The sequence below is a fragment of the Vombatus ursinus genome, unplaced genomic scaffold, assembly GCF_900497805.2.
Source record: "Vombatus ursinus unplaced genomic scaffold, bare-nosed wombat genome assembly UNPS02014924.1, whole genome shotgun sequence".
NCBI lineage: Eukaryota > Metazoa > Chordata > Mammalia > Diprotodontia > Vombatidae > Vombatus > Vombatus ursinus.
The window spans coordinates 1,462,831-1,479,504 of NW_020954702.1; the positions used below are offsets into that span (position 1 = coordinate 1,462,831).

Sequence of the window (16,674 nt, forward strand, 5' to 3'; positions counted from 1 at the left end):
TGGAGACTAAATAATTTAATCCTAAAGAATTGGTGGGTTAAGGAAGAAATTATGTACAGTATAGATTATTTTATCAAAGAAAATCACATCAATGAAACAACATGCAAAAATTTGGGAGATGCAGCCAAAGCTAAAGGGAAAAATAATATCTCTAAACATTTTAATAAAAAAAGAGAAAGAAAAAAAGAATTGGAAATGTAACTTAAAAAAACTAAAAAAGAAAACCAAAATTTTAAATATTCCAATTAAACATAAAAACAGAAATTCTGAAAATCAAAGAAGAGATTAACAAATGTGAAATAAATTAAATTAATAGGGGCAGCTAGGTGGCACAGTGGATAGAGCACCAGCCCTGAATTCAGGAGGACCTGAGTTCAAATCTGACCTCAGACACATAACACTTACTAGCTGTGTGACCCTGGGCAAGTCACTTAACCCCACTGCCTAGCCAAAAAAAAAAATTAATAAACAAAACTAGGACATTTTTTGAGAAAAAAAGCTAAAACATTAGTTAATTTGATTTTTTAAAAAAAGAGGAAACCAAATTACCAGTTTCAAAAAAAATTAAAAATTCACATTAAACAAGAAACTGAAATTATTCGAAACCTTTGCCCACCTATGTGACAATAAAACAGACAACATAAATTAAATAGGTGAATATTTACCATATTACAAAACGCCCAGATTAAAAGAATAAGAAAAACAAACCTTGAAGAACTCAGTATCTGAAAAATAAATTGAATAAGTCATCAACATACTACTAAAGCTTGGGGAGGGGGGGAGAGGGCAAAAGGACCAGATGGATTTATAAGGAAATTCTTTTAATTAAATCCAGTATCACATAAATGTTGCTAAAACTAGAAAAGACAGAATCCTACTAAATTCTATGATAAAAAACATGATCTTTATACTTAAACCAGGGAGAAGCAAAAGAGAGAAAGTGATACATCAATGTTCCTAATGAACTCTGATACAAAAATTTTAAAATATTAGCAAAGGGGCTATAGCAACATATCCAAAAAATGATACATACTCTGGCCAGTTTGAATTTATCCTACGAATGCAGAGTTGTTTCAATATTAAGATAATTATAAATATAAGACTATATTAATAAGATTGAGAAAATACTTAAAAAAAAACCTTTTTAAAAAACAAACAAATCACATATGAATAAATGGACTTCTTCATGTGGCAAACAGCATATATCTAAAACCATGAACCAACAGCATAGGTTATTTTTTTATAAACTAGAATCCTTTCTAATACAATCAAAGATAAAGTAAGGGTGGCTATTCCTGGACATGCTGTCCATGACAATATGACAAAAATAAGCAGAGGCAAAGATTGCTTTTTGTTGACGACACGTGGCTTACTTAAGAACACTGGAGAGTCATAAAATCAATGAAAACAGTTAATTACTTTAGCAAAGATGCTGGATATATGTCCACATAAAATACCAGTATTTCTGTTTACTTCCACTAAAACCCAGTAGGAATAGGAAACACATTCCATATACAATAAACATGGAACGTATAAAATAAATGGGAGTCTATTTATTAAGATACACAGGAACTATATTAATACAACTACAAAATAATTTTTATGGAAATAAAATATTTAAGTACCTACTGTGTTCCACACTCTGTGCTAAGTGTTTCACAAATACCTCATTTGATCCTTACAACAAGCCTGAAAAGTAGGTGAAATTGATTGTCACTGATTTTACAAAAGAAGAAATTGAGGCAAACAGAGATAAAGTGGCTTGTCCAGATTAACACAATTAGTAAGTATCTGAGCCTGGATTTGAACTCAGGTCTTCCTGACTTCAGGACCATTGCATTGTTCCATCTAGCTGGCAGGTGATGAAGACCCTGCAACTATGCCAGTCCTTCTGGAGAAGGTGATCACTGATAACAGGACTGTGGGCTTTGAAAGGCTGGAAGAGACACCAGATATCCAGATGCAAGAGTCTACAGGAGACTCTGATGTAGTCTCAGTGGATAAAACTACTGAGCCAGTACAATCCTAAGGAGTGAGCTGTTTGACCCAGACCAGCAGTGGATGCTCCCAACAGCAAAGAATTTGTCTTGTAAACAAGGAGGCAAGTTGTCCATGGGATATACTACATTTAGAAGTAAACTTTTTAGGAGTAAATACTTGGTAACTTGAAGCTTGAGCCTACTTTCCCCAGAAATCAAGGTGTAGAAGGGAGAGTGTGCCCCAAGTTCAGTGGGATAGTCATATACTTTGGTTCTTGCCATGTATTTTTGGTAAATATCCATTTGTAAAAGCTAATTGATATTCAACAGATATGCGGAAGTACATTAAAAACCTTTTTTTTAATTAAAACTGAAAATATTAAGAAATAATTTTTTTTCCTCTAAAGCCCACTCCAGACCCAGGTCTAACCCCTTGAAAAGGTGAGTGATTGATAGATCAAGACAAAAGAACAAAAAGATGTTTCTTATAGATATCTATCAAAGACGAAAACAAACTTTTTTTTCTTAACAAATAACTTGTTTTATTTATATCATTGTCTTCCAGTTCCAAAGTTATTTAGTAATTGACTCATTTAAAGGCAGTCTCTTCCTCACCTGTCCACCAGTAGTGATTAACAGGTAGCAAGAACTCTACTCCATTGAAAAAGGATTAAAATATCAATGGAAGACATGAGGTCCCTTTGTTAACTCTAGGAGTGACAGAACCGGTCCAAGAGTGACTTGGTTCTTCAATTCTGAAATGTTAACCCAGACTATATTTTAAGATAAGTTTTCCTCATTCAAGACTCTTGTAGTGTTACCTGAAATTGTCTTGTGTTTAAGGGGATGGAAGATTATGCTAGTTTGGACATCTTTCTCTAGAAACTAAAGATAGCTTGGATATAGACTAAAATAAAATTGTTTCTGGCAGACCAGAACCTAAATTGAAGAACATGGCGTTGTTAATATTACTTTGACAGTTACCAATGACATAAAGGAAATAACAACTGGAAAATTTTTATAAGGGTGCTAATCACTCTTTATCACTCAAAATCCAGCACTTCATCCACTATTGTGCCACCTAGATCCCTGTCATTTGTGTCAGAAACACACATTTGTAAATGCTACACATTTGGTGTGAATCACTGCACAATTTTGCCTACCCTCCATAAGTTTTTTAGCCTTGATTTTTTGGACTATTTGTGAATGTTTACATCTCTTTCCTAAATGACTAGTTAAAATGTATGCAGCCAATTACAATTTCTTACTAACTTCATCAACTTCCTTTTCTTTTATTCATCTTCTTACTGCACAATAATATTCAACTACACTTGTATACTGCAGTCTATCCATCAATTTCCCAGTTGATGTGTAGCTACTTAATTTCCAGGGTTGTTTTTTTTTTTTTTGTTACCACAGAAAGTGCTGCTATAAATATTTTGGCATGTCAAAACTTTCATTTCTGTGTTGGATATCCTTGAGATATGTCCAGTAATAGGATATAGTGATCAAAGATACAATTTTTTTTTGCATAAGAAAGAAGGGTACACAAAATGGTCAAAACTGTGGTTAGGAAGATCATTTTGGCAGCTGAGTGAAGGATCAACTTAAGTGAGGAAGGATTTGTGGCAGGGAGACAGACCAGGAGGCTATTGCAATAGTCTAAGCATGACATGATGAGAGCCTATGGCAGTGTGGTGGCAATGCTGAAGAAAAGGAAGTGTGAACAACCACTATTATGAAGATAAAATTGACAGGCATTGGCAACAAATTGGATGTGGGAGGGTTACAGAAAGTAAGGAACTGACAACGACATCTAAGTTGTGAACTTGGGTGACTGAGATGATGGTCCCCTCAAAGGAGCGAAATTTGGAAGAGTAGAGGGTTTGGAGGGGGAAAGATAATGAATGCATTAGGGAGAAGCTAGTATCAAGAAGGTAACTGAGGATGTCAAAAGTTTTAAAGATATCAAGAGGAATGAGGATTGAGAAAAAGTCATTAGATTTGTCAATTAAGAGATCATTAGTAACTCTGAAGAAAGGAGTTTTGGTTGAATGATGAAGTGGGAAGCCAGATAGCAGAAAGTTAAGAATAAGACAGTGAGAGGAGAGGAAGTGGGGGAACCTATTGAACAGCCTTTTCAAGAAGTTTAGCCAAAAAGGTAGGAGAGATATGGGATGACAGCTAACTGGGATGGATGTATGAATGAAGTGCGGGGTTTTTTTGAGGATGGGGGTGACATGGACGTGTGTAGGCAATAGGGAAGCATCCAGTAGATAAGACAGATGAAAGATAAGTGAGAATGGTAATGACTGATGAGGCAATCTGTTAGATGGAATGGAATCACATACGTAAAGACAGGTTTGCCTTTGCAAGGAGAAAGTCTACCTTATCGAGGCGGACAGAGTTGAAAGTAACAGAGGCAGAAGGCATCTGGGAGATGGGAATTGGGGAGGGAAGAAGAGGAAGCTCTGAATACTTCAACTGAAGCACAACAGATTCTGTTCCAGCTCTTTACCTTTACTTTGTGTGTCTCTCTCTGCTTCAAATGTGTTTCCTGTAAACATATTGTAGGATTCTGTTTTTTAAACCACTCTCTATCTGCTTCTGTTTTATGGGAGAGCGGAATGAAAAAATTTGGAAAAGTTGATGTAGAGAGTTAGTCAACAGGGACGTCTAAAAAATTGCCTGCCTGCAGTGAGGCCCCAGTTATTACATAACATAAATTTGTAGTGACAACTGTCAGCATAATTTCATGATCTTCTCCAGCTTTATTTAGCAGTACTTGAGTAGTGAATGGCTTCAATAATCTCAGGCTAAGGCTTGGCAGGCAAGATTAGCTATAAAGATAAAAAGAATTCAAGACAAAAGGACAGTATAGAGTCACTAGTAGGTCAAGATGGGTAAGGGAGAGGGCAGCTAGTGTAGGGGTGATGGCCTGGGAAAGAACTGAGGGGTTGAGGGATTGGAGATTACAGTGAGGATGAAGAATAGGGTTTGGGGTTGCTAGTTAGAGGGAGAGGTAGAATGATAACAGATGATGACCAGATAAGGTAATTTTAGAGCTCTTCAACATGGAATGGAGCATTTGTGGATGATGGCAGGATCAAAGATTTGACCATCTGTGTGGCTAAGGTGAAGTAAAAGGGTAAGTCAAAGACAGTGAGCAAATTGAGAACGTGGAGGTAAGGCTGTTTGAGGGAGGATCAATATATATGTTGAAGTCCCCAAATATGAGGACAGGAGCTGAGGAAGAAAGACTGTGATCCAGGCACTGTACTCATTCAGGAAAGAAGGAGTGTGTCCTGGAGGTAGGTAAGACAACAGCTACTGGAATTTTGATTGTGCGGTAGTTACGGATTGAGTGAATCTCAAAGTGGAGTTTACTGAGTGATGGAGGTAGAGAAAGAGTCTGGAAGTGGCAATGGGGAGTAAAGAATATTGCCACTTCTCCACTTCAACCAGAGGGTTGAGAATGAGTGAAAGAGCAGGCCAGGATGACTATGTCATCAGGTGGGAGCCAAGTTATCAGTGAGGGACAGAAGATGAAAAGAATGTGAAACTAAAAGCTCTAAGACGAAAGCAAGTTGGTTGCCTTTGGAGCAAGTATTCCAGAGAGCAGCTGAAAGGGTAGGTAGCTAAAGCTACTGGGACACTGAGAATGACGGGTTGAGGAAGATAGAAATAAGGCAGTGGGGGGATAAAGAATGGGTTTGAATAAAGATAGGTTGGGGTTCAGGATCCTTGGGATGGGGAGGATATGACCAATGGGAGTTTGTTAATCGCTGCAAGATGAGTTCAGGAAGGTGATTTATTCCCCACTAGCTTTCTTGCTTGGCTTCAATTCCATTATCATCATGCCTCCCCCAGGAAAACCTCATTGCCAAGAAACTCATCATCATGGAGATTGAATCAGCTTTGGTACTCACATTTCATCAGTACCCTCAGTTGCCTCTGACCCTCTGATTAGAGGGCAGAGCAAAAAACCAAAAATCAAAAAAATCTCCTCCTCAAATCTTCATTTAAAGACAGCTCAGATGCCCAGCCTTCATCTTACTTGTCTCCTGAGGAACCTGTATGCAGGCCAAGAAGCAACAGTTTGGTTAGACAAAACATAGAATGACTGATTGGTTTAAGATCGGAAAAGGGGTATAAGGCTGTATACTGTTACTTTATTTAACTTATATGCAGAGTTTATTTTTGTTTAGTCATTCAGTCATGTCCAAATCTTCATGACCCCATAGACCATAGCATGCCAGACATTTCTACCCTCCACATCGTGCAAAATGCCATGCTAGATGAATCAAAAGGTTGCTGGAAGAAATATCAACCATCTCAGATATGCAAATAATATCACTCTGATGGCAGAAAATGAAGAGGAATTAAGAAGCCTTTTGATGAGGGTGAAAAGAAGAATTTTTTAAAAAGCTGGCTTGTATATCAACTTTCTAATGATTTAACATCCACCTTATTATCATGTTTAAACCATACACAGCAATATAAGAAATATTAAAACTATATCAATCAGTTACACACAGTGATAAACAATACCACACAGCAATAGCACAAATTTAGAACAGAAAGTTGTCTGTTCAGAAAATAGGAACATATACTTAAACTGTCAATAAGTTTAAAAACAGGGAAAGGGGGGAAAAATCCAACCAGAACGAAATATTCTTGGGCCTGCATGCACAAAGCATTGATTAAAAGCTTAACATGTGCAAAGCACTGTGTTAAGCTCTGGGGATACTAATAGAATAGGTAGTTCCTGCTCTCAAGGAGCTCACATTCTAATAGATGAAACAACACACCAAAGACTTTAGCAGCAAGTCAAATGGAAAGGTCCCATGGTCTGCAGAGTACAGCACAGCCAAGCTAGTAAGTGTCATGTGTCTGGTCTAAGACCAGATTTGAACTCAGGTCCTCCTGACTCTAGAGCTGGTGCTCTATCCACTGCCCCACCTAGCTGCCCATGGATTACCACAATTAACTGAGCAGTTCTCCCTACTGGACAAGCTATGGCTGATGGATTAAATAGGATTTGCGAAAATGTCCAAAAATTCCAATAAGTGTACCATTGCCACAAAGGCACATTTTTTTAAACACCATTATTCTTGTGAAGCTGTGTCTAAGAATCATAGAACTTCGTGATCTCAGAATGAACATTGTAGGTGACTCAGAAGACAATTAAAACACACAAGTAGGTGGACACAAGTATGCTGCATTGCATTACCAACAGTGACTTATGTGTGAGAAGTGGTGTAAGAGACATCAGTAGGGATACCTATGACTGGTAAAGATATACAGAGCAAAGTACAACAGAGGTCTGGACTGATGGCAATCTGTACATTTGGAGGGAGAACTCTTAGCAATGAGATCACACATCCACTGCATTGTAAGAGGCAAGGCGGAGCCAAGAAAATTGTCCGTGATGCTCTTATCAAAGGACTGCTCTATGTTAACACAATCACTATTGCTGATCTCAAAGAGGTTGGGGTAAAAATAAGTGAGATAAAACCTTCCTCCTCTATCCTAGTTTCCAAAGAGTTAATAGAATCTCATAGGGTATAAGAAGTCTCTTGGTCCACGTCCCTAAAAGTTATAATTTCCTGAGGAAAAAAAGCAAAGTGGTAACAAATAGAAACAAGTTCCAGAGGTTCTAACTACCAAATCCGAGTAAACTGGCTATCCATGCTGGTCCATAAAGCTCAGAATTACTTGATCCAATATTTAGATTGGCAAAATGACCTTATTACTATTGCTCTGAACTCCTCTAGTCTAAGTAATCTCCACAGTGGCTAGTACTAAAGGGTGAAAGCTTTGCAGCAAAGTAGCCCTGGAAGTATGTATATGATCCAGGTGGTCAGATTTCAAATCTAATTCTGGATTGCCACTTCACTGGGGAGCTTCTGGGAAACTTGAAATGGAGTGTCTGGAACTGACATGTGCTGAACCAGTGCTCTCTAGAGGTGAGAATAGAGGATTAAACAGTATAAAATCCTGTTCCAGGACTGTCAAATATGTTGTCTGTGGCATTAAGTACTGTGTGAACTATTTTAATTACATTAAACTATAACTGGGATTTAACAAAATAATTAAAAACACAATGTGTTTTTCTAAGTCAATATGCAGCTACAGGAATCCTTATGTATGGTTTAGTGGCTTCCATTTCTACTTGAGTTTGACACCACTACTTTTAATCATGTTCTGATCTATGTGACTATTTGCCAATATACACTGGTGGGGGTTGGAACTTGTTTTCCTTTCTCCTCATATTGACAGTTGGGGTCTACCTTGTGTACAATCCAGAGTGAAGGTCAGGGAAGACAGAATCTGAGATCTCTGAGAAATATTTGATTAAGAGAGAGCAAATCTAAGTTGGAGAAAGTCTGTGAGGAGAGCACATAACATGCAATTGGTAGCGTCAATCTATTTCTCAGTGTATAACTTATTTCCAAAGAACTCTCTGTAAAGCAATAACCTATTATAAGATTATAGAAAGCCTTTTGGGATTGCTGTATAACAGACTGAATTGAATTTCCACCTCACAGGGATCTTTTATACAGACATTCAAACTGATAATGTCAGTAAAAAATAAAAAGTGCAACGGTACCACTGAAAGCTTCATTCAAATACTAACAAAAATTTGGAATACATAATAGTTTGAAACCTTTCCTTCAGCAGACAAATTCACTAATTATCTGCTCCTTAATGTTTTTCTATTATTGCTGACTTTGAGACAAACTTTCAATTGCTATATAAATATCAGCTATCATTATTTCTTCTTCCACTCTAAATTTTGTTATTTTTTTTTACCCTTTCTCCATCTCAATTGCGTGTTCAACCTTTCAAAGACCATTCCATGCTCTCAGTGAATTTATTCTAGAATGCTCAATTCCCTGAATAGTAGCATTATGACAAGAGAAAACATTCTTTCCTTTGACTTAATTACATACTGCTATCCTGTTGGTTGAAATAAAATTATCATCATAAAGTATAAATTGAGTAAACTACATCACAGATAGGAAAATAGTACTGATTTGAAGGGAAACAGAGTCAATAATTTCTTAGCAACCATGTAATTAGTTTCATGTAGTGATAATTGAGGGACATTTCATCTCAAAGACACTCAAGCATTTTCTGGGCTCCTATGGACAACAGAACCTAAGAAATAACCTCTGGGATCTAGAGTGGAATAGCAATCCTTGAGACACTCTAACACTTTACTGGACAGTTTTTCATCATCTTTTTTTTCCTCCCTTTTACAGTTAATTTTGGTAAATAATTAAAATAAACATTGGCTTTTATGTCAAATCTATCACTTCAAAAAATTTTGTTCAAGCTCTGCTCTCATCATGGTATAGAAGTTAACCTGAGTTCTATAAGGATGAAGAACTTAAATGCTGGCATGATCTACCTCATTGAAAAGACTTCAAATACATTCCTGGTTAACAGACTGTGTCACCACTAGGTATTTTGGAAGCAGCAACCTAGTTTGATCCAGTAATTCAGAATGATTGAAATGTTTGAAGTAACAAAATAAAAACATGGATAAAAGGTTAGGTGGTCTATTTTATTTATGAATCATTTACAAAGAAAATTGTACATTCCTTCTGTGGTCACTATGAAAATTATAAGCTTTTAAAATTGTGATATGGTAACGTAGTTGAAAGTATCTGAGATCTGTATTTTTCCAGGCTTTTAAAGCTTTAAAAACATAATAAATACGAAAGGTAAGAAATTTACTATAATTCAGGTGAAAAAATATGGTAACCCTAGAAGAACTTTATTTGATGGACAATTTCACTAGCAACTTGTGACACAAAATATGAAACCTAGTGCTCAAGAAATAATTAGATGAAATTGGAGGAATTACCAAATTCTTATCACTAATTTCTAGTTTAAAAAAAGACATTGGCTCCTGTAGTAGCATTATATTACTCAGAATCTATTTTCTGCTCGGGGCCATTTAGTTTTCCCTAAAGTTTGAACGTTCTGGACAACAGAATGCTGTGACTTGTCCATCCTTGGTTGAATAATGGATTGGGAGTCAAGAGACCTGGATGTCTCCTGTATGACCTTGGACAAATCATTTAATTTCTTTGGGCTTCAGTTTCCTTCTCTGTAAAATATTTTATCAGTCAAGTGCATTTCTACTTACACATGAAAATGTAGACTCAAAAAGAATATCACAACAGACTGCTTGGCATGAATATGAGTTCTGACCTAATTAATGATCTTTAGGATAAACAACTTTCCCCGTCTTGACATAGGATTACAGAGATAATATTAAAAATAATGTACTTATTTCCCTTTAATTTTTTATCATTTAAAAATTTTATTATTAGTGTATAGTCTTGAAAAAAATTATCAACTTCAATACCATAAATACGATTATGGTACAACTTTGAATTAGTTAACATCCACAAGCCTTCCAATAAAAACTGTACTCTTTAAATAGCGCTCATAGATAATAAATGTTTGTTGACTGACTTGGTCATTAAATAAAACAAAAAATGTGGCAAATTAACTTGTAGTTAAGATTTAAAATTATAACTGGAATTACATTGACGTATGCATAGTTTGTGCTAATGTCAGTTCCCCTCCATTTTCCCCACCAGACTTGTGAAGCTAAAGCTGTTTTTGTTGGCGCCCCCTCCCCCCTCTATTTAGGGGTAACGAATTGTGTAGCCAAGAATGAAGTCATATGTACATCTGTAACTATTTTTAAATCGTTAACCTAATTTGGCAACATTTTAAGGTATAGCTGAGTTATAAATCAATTATGTCAGTACTTTTTCTTTTTAAAAAAAAATGCCCCCTCCCCCCATGCTGCAGAGAAGGTCTCTAACTTAAAACGAAGAGCGACATTCCCGGCAGATGTCATTGTCACAGAGGAGCTGGGGGGGTACCCAGTTAAGCAAAGACAAGTGACACTTTAGAAAGGAGTTCCCACCTATGTGGCTTCCAGTCCCGGGCTCCATGCACTCTTGAACCTGCCTAGAGTCGTGGCTTCTGGTGAAATTCCTAGAGAGAAGGAAGGGCGGCATGAGGCGGCTCTGGATGACCGCGAAGAAGGCGAGGGGGCGGGGGTCTGCTGTCCGAGACGGACAGAGGGAAGAGGACGGGCGCAACCACGAGCCGCGATCCCGCGTGTCCGTGTCCGAGGCCCCCCGGGGGCGGCGGGTTGCTGCAGGCGGGGGGAGGGGGAAGGAGCCGGGTCACCCGTGGTCCGGCCCGGGACGCTGGGTGTGTCCCGACGGGCTGCGGCAGCCTCCACAGTCACAATGTGAGCTCCGAGGGAGGAGGGCGGGGAAGCGGGAAGCAGGCCCGGGAGGAAGGCTGTCCAGCCCGGGAGTGGCGAGAAGGAAGAGAAGGGGGGGGCCCGGCGGGGCGGCCAGGGGGGCGGCGGGGACGGCAGGTGGGGGGGGGGAGGGGCAGGAGGAGGACAGCGCCATTCCGGACCCGGCCACTCCCTCCTCTTCGCCCGTCAGCCCCGCGGTTCGCTCGCTCCCTCCCTCTCCGTCTCCCGGAGCTCGGCTCAGCCCAGTGAGTGACGGGCTTCCGCTCCGCCGCCGCCCGCCGCGCTCTCTTCGGCTTCGGAGTTCCTGCTCGCCCTCTCTTCGCCTTCCACCTTCCCTTTCTCTCCCATGGCCCCGGCTCGTCGGGGCGCCCTGGGCGTGCTGCGCTGAGGCCGGGACCGCCCTTCGGCCCACTCCTTCCCCCGCCCCGGCTCTTCCTTCCCCCCCCCACCCCAGGCGCCTGGAGCCGCTCTCATCCCCGGCCCGCAATCCTCACCCGGAGCCTGGCCGGGCTGTCCTCGGGGGGAAGGGGAAGAGGAAGGAAGGGAGGAGAGGACAGGAGTAAGGAGACCCCGAGAGCCTGCGAGCGAGAGCCGGGCGGCCGCGGCAGGAAGGAGGACGAGGAGGAGGAGGAGGGGGAGCCGCCGCCGCCGCCGCCGCCGCCGCCGCCGCCGCGGGGGCCATGACCGTGGAGCAGAATGTGCTGCAGCAGAGCACCTCCCAAAAGGTGAGTCTGCCGGCGGCCCGGGCGCGCCCCCGCGCGCCACGCTCGCGTTTGTTGACTTGTGCCGGCTTCCCCTCCCCCGAGCCGCGGCCCCGGCCCCTCTTCGTCCCGTCCCCCTCCGCGCCCCCTCACCTCTCGGCCGGCTCACTCCGCTACCCAGAATTTAGAAAGTGCCGAGCCCAGGCCGAGCGCCGCAGGATGAGGCGAGCCCCTCCCTCCGCCGGCTCCCAGAGCGCCCCTCGCGCTCCGCGCCGGGACTTGTTGACTTCCCCGGCTTGGCGCTCCGGGGCCCGGGGCCCGAGGCGTGCGGGGGCCCCGCGCCCCCAGGTTCGGGGGCGGGGGCCAGCTGCTTCCTTCTCTTTCTTTCGTTTTGTCACTTTGGCCCCAGAACTTCCTTCCTGACCCTCGCTGCCCTTCCCCCCAGTCCGGCCAGTTGATTGGGGGCGTCCGTCGGGAGGAGCCGCAATGAAGCGCTTCACTCATTTATTTATTTATTTATTTATTTTGGGGCGGGGGGGGGCGTGAGTTGAGCAGGTTCCTACTGTGAGGTGGTTTTTATTGTGCCCCCTCTCAGGTTCCTTTTTTGAAGTTCATCCTAATGAAATTTTTAAAAAGAGAGAAGAAATAATTATTCTCTATGCATTTAATTTGGACATTAAGGTCAGAAATAACCAGGTCTGTCAGGTGGGTCCTTTGTGTGGATATTTTTTTGTTTGTTTTGTCCACTTTTTAGACTGGAAGCTATGGCTGAGGAAGGGAAGAGCCTTTCTGGCCACATTCGTGCCACAGAAACCTTTTGTCTCCTAAGTTTGACCTTGTTCCATTTCTGACAGTTTACCCCTTAAACAAAAAACGGGTCAGATCCTCCTAGAATTAAAAACGTTGGCAACAAGATTTTTTTTTAATGGGGGAAGAGGAAAGGAACAAATATTTTTTAAGTGTCTTCTATGTGGCAAGAGCTTCACATATATTATCTTATTCGATCCTGGTTGTAACCCTAGGAAGTAGGTGCCATTATTATCGCCATTATGCAGTTGAAGAAACTGAGGCAGATAGCAGTTAAAAAGTCTTAGGCGAAAAGACTTGGGGCAAAACCTTAAATTTGTCACGGTGGATTCTGTGACAGATTCGTGTTGTCAGATTCTGCCGTCAGAATCTTGTGTTTGAACCATTTCATGAGAGAAGAATAAACTGTGACTTAGAATTTCTTTTTAGTTTGTGTTAGAAGCGGTCGAATAGGCAATTTTTAATTAGTCTAGTGATTATGGGAGAACTGAAGTTTATTGTGAAAATTTGTAAAACAGATGCTTTGTGTTTTGTTTCTTTAGATGAATACCGTATCATTTTGGAGTAGTGACATTCTACCCAAGCATTTTTGTTTTCTTGATTACCCACCTTCACAGTATCTGGCTATCCATCTTGAGTTCTTTTTTTCTAGCTTTGAATTATAGTTAATTAACTCTTAGTTAATAAATATATTAAAATATTAGTTAATAAATATATTAAAATGTTAGTTCATATAATTTTAAAATCTTAAGGCTCCCTGAGATAATTGTAGATGCCTTATGAAGTATGGTGAAATAATTACAAGTTTAATTTACCTTCTTACTCTGTAAATTTCATCTGAACGCACATTAACAGAAGGAGTTTAGTAGAAAGAGCTTCTGGACTTGGAATCCAGAGAGAATTGGGTTTGAATACTTACTAGTTGTTTACATGGTTGCCAAGTCACTTGACCCTTTTAAGTCTCAATTTCCTCATCTTGCAAAATGAGAATAATTCCAGGTTTTTGCAGTCAGTATAAGATCGTAATGAGATTCAAATGAGATATTTTATTTAAAGCCCTTCATAAATGTCATGTTATTATAATCCCTGGCTCCTACGTTCAAAAATAAATCAAGAGTTTGAAGAGATCTTAGAAATGATTTAATTCATTTTCTTCATTTTAATGAACTTTTTTTTGAAAAGGAGAGAGAATTGTTAAATTGAAATATTGCCACTATACCTGACAATTTTCAGTATATAGCTTACTACATTAGGGTTTATTGTAAAACAGATTGAAACTTCAACCTCTGTCTACACACTAAATTTTAGTTAGCAACTACTTTAACACAGGATGCTATTAGCTAACAGTAAATCTTAAGCCCTGTGGCAGAAAAAGGAAGATTGGAACAGAAAGGAAATACAAAGAAATAAGGAGGCAGCAGGGATAAAAGGAAAAGGTACAACTAACATTTACCCCAGGTACCTACCCATGGTTTGGATAAGGTCACTGGGCTGTATTAAAACTCTAAGAAATGTTCTAGTTAAGAGTTTATCAATGTATTCTTTATAATGGGGGAAATCTTTTGGTGGTAGTAATGATAGTGGTGATGATTACTCTTCCTCCTATTAGTACTACTGGTATTTATATGCTATTAGCACTTTAAGGTTTTCTGATTGCTTTATTTACATTATCTTATTTGAATTTTATGATAATCCTATGAAGCCGGTGTTAGTGTCATCTCTATTTTAGTAGTTAGGAAACTGGTCACACAACTGGTAAATATCTGGGGTGGCACTTGAACACAGGTCTTCCCTAGTTCAGCACTTTATCATCTATACCACACTGCCCTTCTGCACAAGCTGATACTTTTTGGGTTAAATTAATAATTTGCGTAAGTTGATTTAGTAGAGGCAATGTGTTATGTTCTAGATGACTTTGGACTAGAAATTATTAGATTTGAATTTTAGTCCCATGTTTTTTCTAATCACACAGCCACCATCCTAATTCAGGCTCCCATCACTTCTCAACAGGACTCCTGCAGTGGCTTCCTAATTGGCCTCCCAGTCTCAAGTCTCACTCGTTTCCAATGGATAAGTCTACATAGCTGCCTGAGTGATTTTCTTAAAGTATAGATCTGAACCATATCACTCCCCCTACTTAGTAAATGCCATTTTAGCCCTGTTGCCTTCTGGTTTGCTTTTAAAACCCTTTGCAACCTGACTGCAACTTATCTTTCCAGCCTCAATTTGCCATACTCCACTTCTAGCACTCTGAAGTTCAGCCCACCTTGCCTTCACCTGTGGTACTTTGGCCATCACAAATGGTACTCTGTTACATTTCTTAAGTGTCTTTATACTTGTTACATTCCATGCCTGGAATGTACCCTCTTCTCTCGCCTTAGAGAATCCCTGTCTTCCTTTAAGACAACTCAAGCGTTAACCACCTTCTACATGAAGCCTTTCTTGATTCTCCCAATCACTAGTATCTTCCCTCCCTAACTACTATATATTTGTTTAGTACTTATTTTGTATATTATTTTTATGCATGTTGTCTCTTCAGTTAGAATAATAATAATGATAACAATAGGAATAGCTGGTGCTTATGCAGCACTTTAAGGTTTGCAAAATGCTGTATGCACGTTATCTCATTTGATCTTCCCAACAACCCTGTGAGGTAGGTGCTTCTATTAGCCCCATTTTACAGATGAGGAACTGAGGCAGACAAGAGGCTAAGTGACTTACCTAGGGGCACACTGTCAGTAAGTATCTGAGACAGCATTTGAACTCAGGTCTTCTTCACTATAAAGGGGCATTCTTCCTTTCTGTGCCACCTCACAGCTTGAAGAATATAAATTCCTTGACAATAGGGATTATTCTACTTCTTTCCTCTCACTGACTTTTTCACTATATGTGTTTGTTAAGTTTATATCAAAAAGGTAAAAAAAAAAACAAACATAGGCAGGAAAGGCAGTTTTAGGGACAGTCAGTAAACTAACAGAAGGCTTCTTTAGGGGAATAGGGGAAGATAATTCTAGAAAGATTGCAGTTACATCCAGTCTAAGGAGTCTTGATGTAAGACCAAGGAATTTGAACTTTTATCAAACAGTGGAATCATCGAAGAAGTTTTGGTCAAGGGAATGATTTGAGTTTGGACTCTTGCCTCTTCAACCTATTATTCTACAAACCACAGTGATATTGTTCTAAGATACTTTCGTCTTATCATTCCACTAATCAGAAATCTTTTAATGACCCGTTGTTCATCTGTTTTCCAAATAAAATCTTATTTACTATTAACACTTCAAATCTGGCACTGAAACTTGATACCTTATTATGCCAGTGAACAAGGTAATAGGCCCTAAGTTTTTGAGCCTCAGTTTTCTAAAACATATGTAAAATAAGGATACTAATACTTGGGTTTCCTACCTCATAGAGTTGCTGTGAAAAATGTGTTTGATTCTCTATACAAAGGTACTGTATATTCCAACCTGTGTTATTCCAGCCATATCCCTTCACTCCCCAACTTTAAATGTGCCTAAGTGCATTACTAAAAATAAAGGAGAGAATAGGGAGTTAAGAGTTGGACATTACATAAAAAGGCAAAAATATGTGCATGAACTAAAATAATAATAGGTACTTCACTCTTCATTAGTTTATGTAAGTCTTTCCGTGTTTCTCTGTATTCGTCATATTCATTATTGCTTAGAGAAAAGTAATATTCCATAACATTCATTTGATATAATTTTTTTAGCCATTCCCTAGTTAATGGGCATCTATTTTTTTTACCAGCTCTTTGCTATCACAAAAAGTGCTGTTAACAATATTTTGGAATATAGGGGGATTTTGTTCTTATCTGAGTTCTCCCTGAATCATATACCTAGTAGTGGAATCTCTGAATCAGAGGGTA

General features: G+C 39.6%; 1 protein-coding gene across 6 annotated transcripts in view; it reads left to right on the top strand.

Annotated features, from left to right (window-relative positions):
- The first annotated feature begins 11,939 nt into the window (after window positions 1–11,939).
- The window catches only part of USP25 (ubiquitin specific peptidase 25), a 193,148-nt gene continuing 188,413 nt past the window's right edge, over window positions 11,940–16,674 (top strand). For all 6 annotated transcript variants that reach the window (XM_027843603.1, XM_027843605.1, XM_027843607.1 and 3 more), the window contains exon 1: window positions 11,940–12,008. In XM_027843603.1, the coding sequence (XP_027699404.1) occupies window positions 11,964–12,008 (45 nt within the window). In that variant the 5' untranslated portion in view covers window positions 11,940–11,963. The remainder of the gene's footprint in view (window positions 12,009–16,674) is intronic.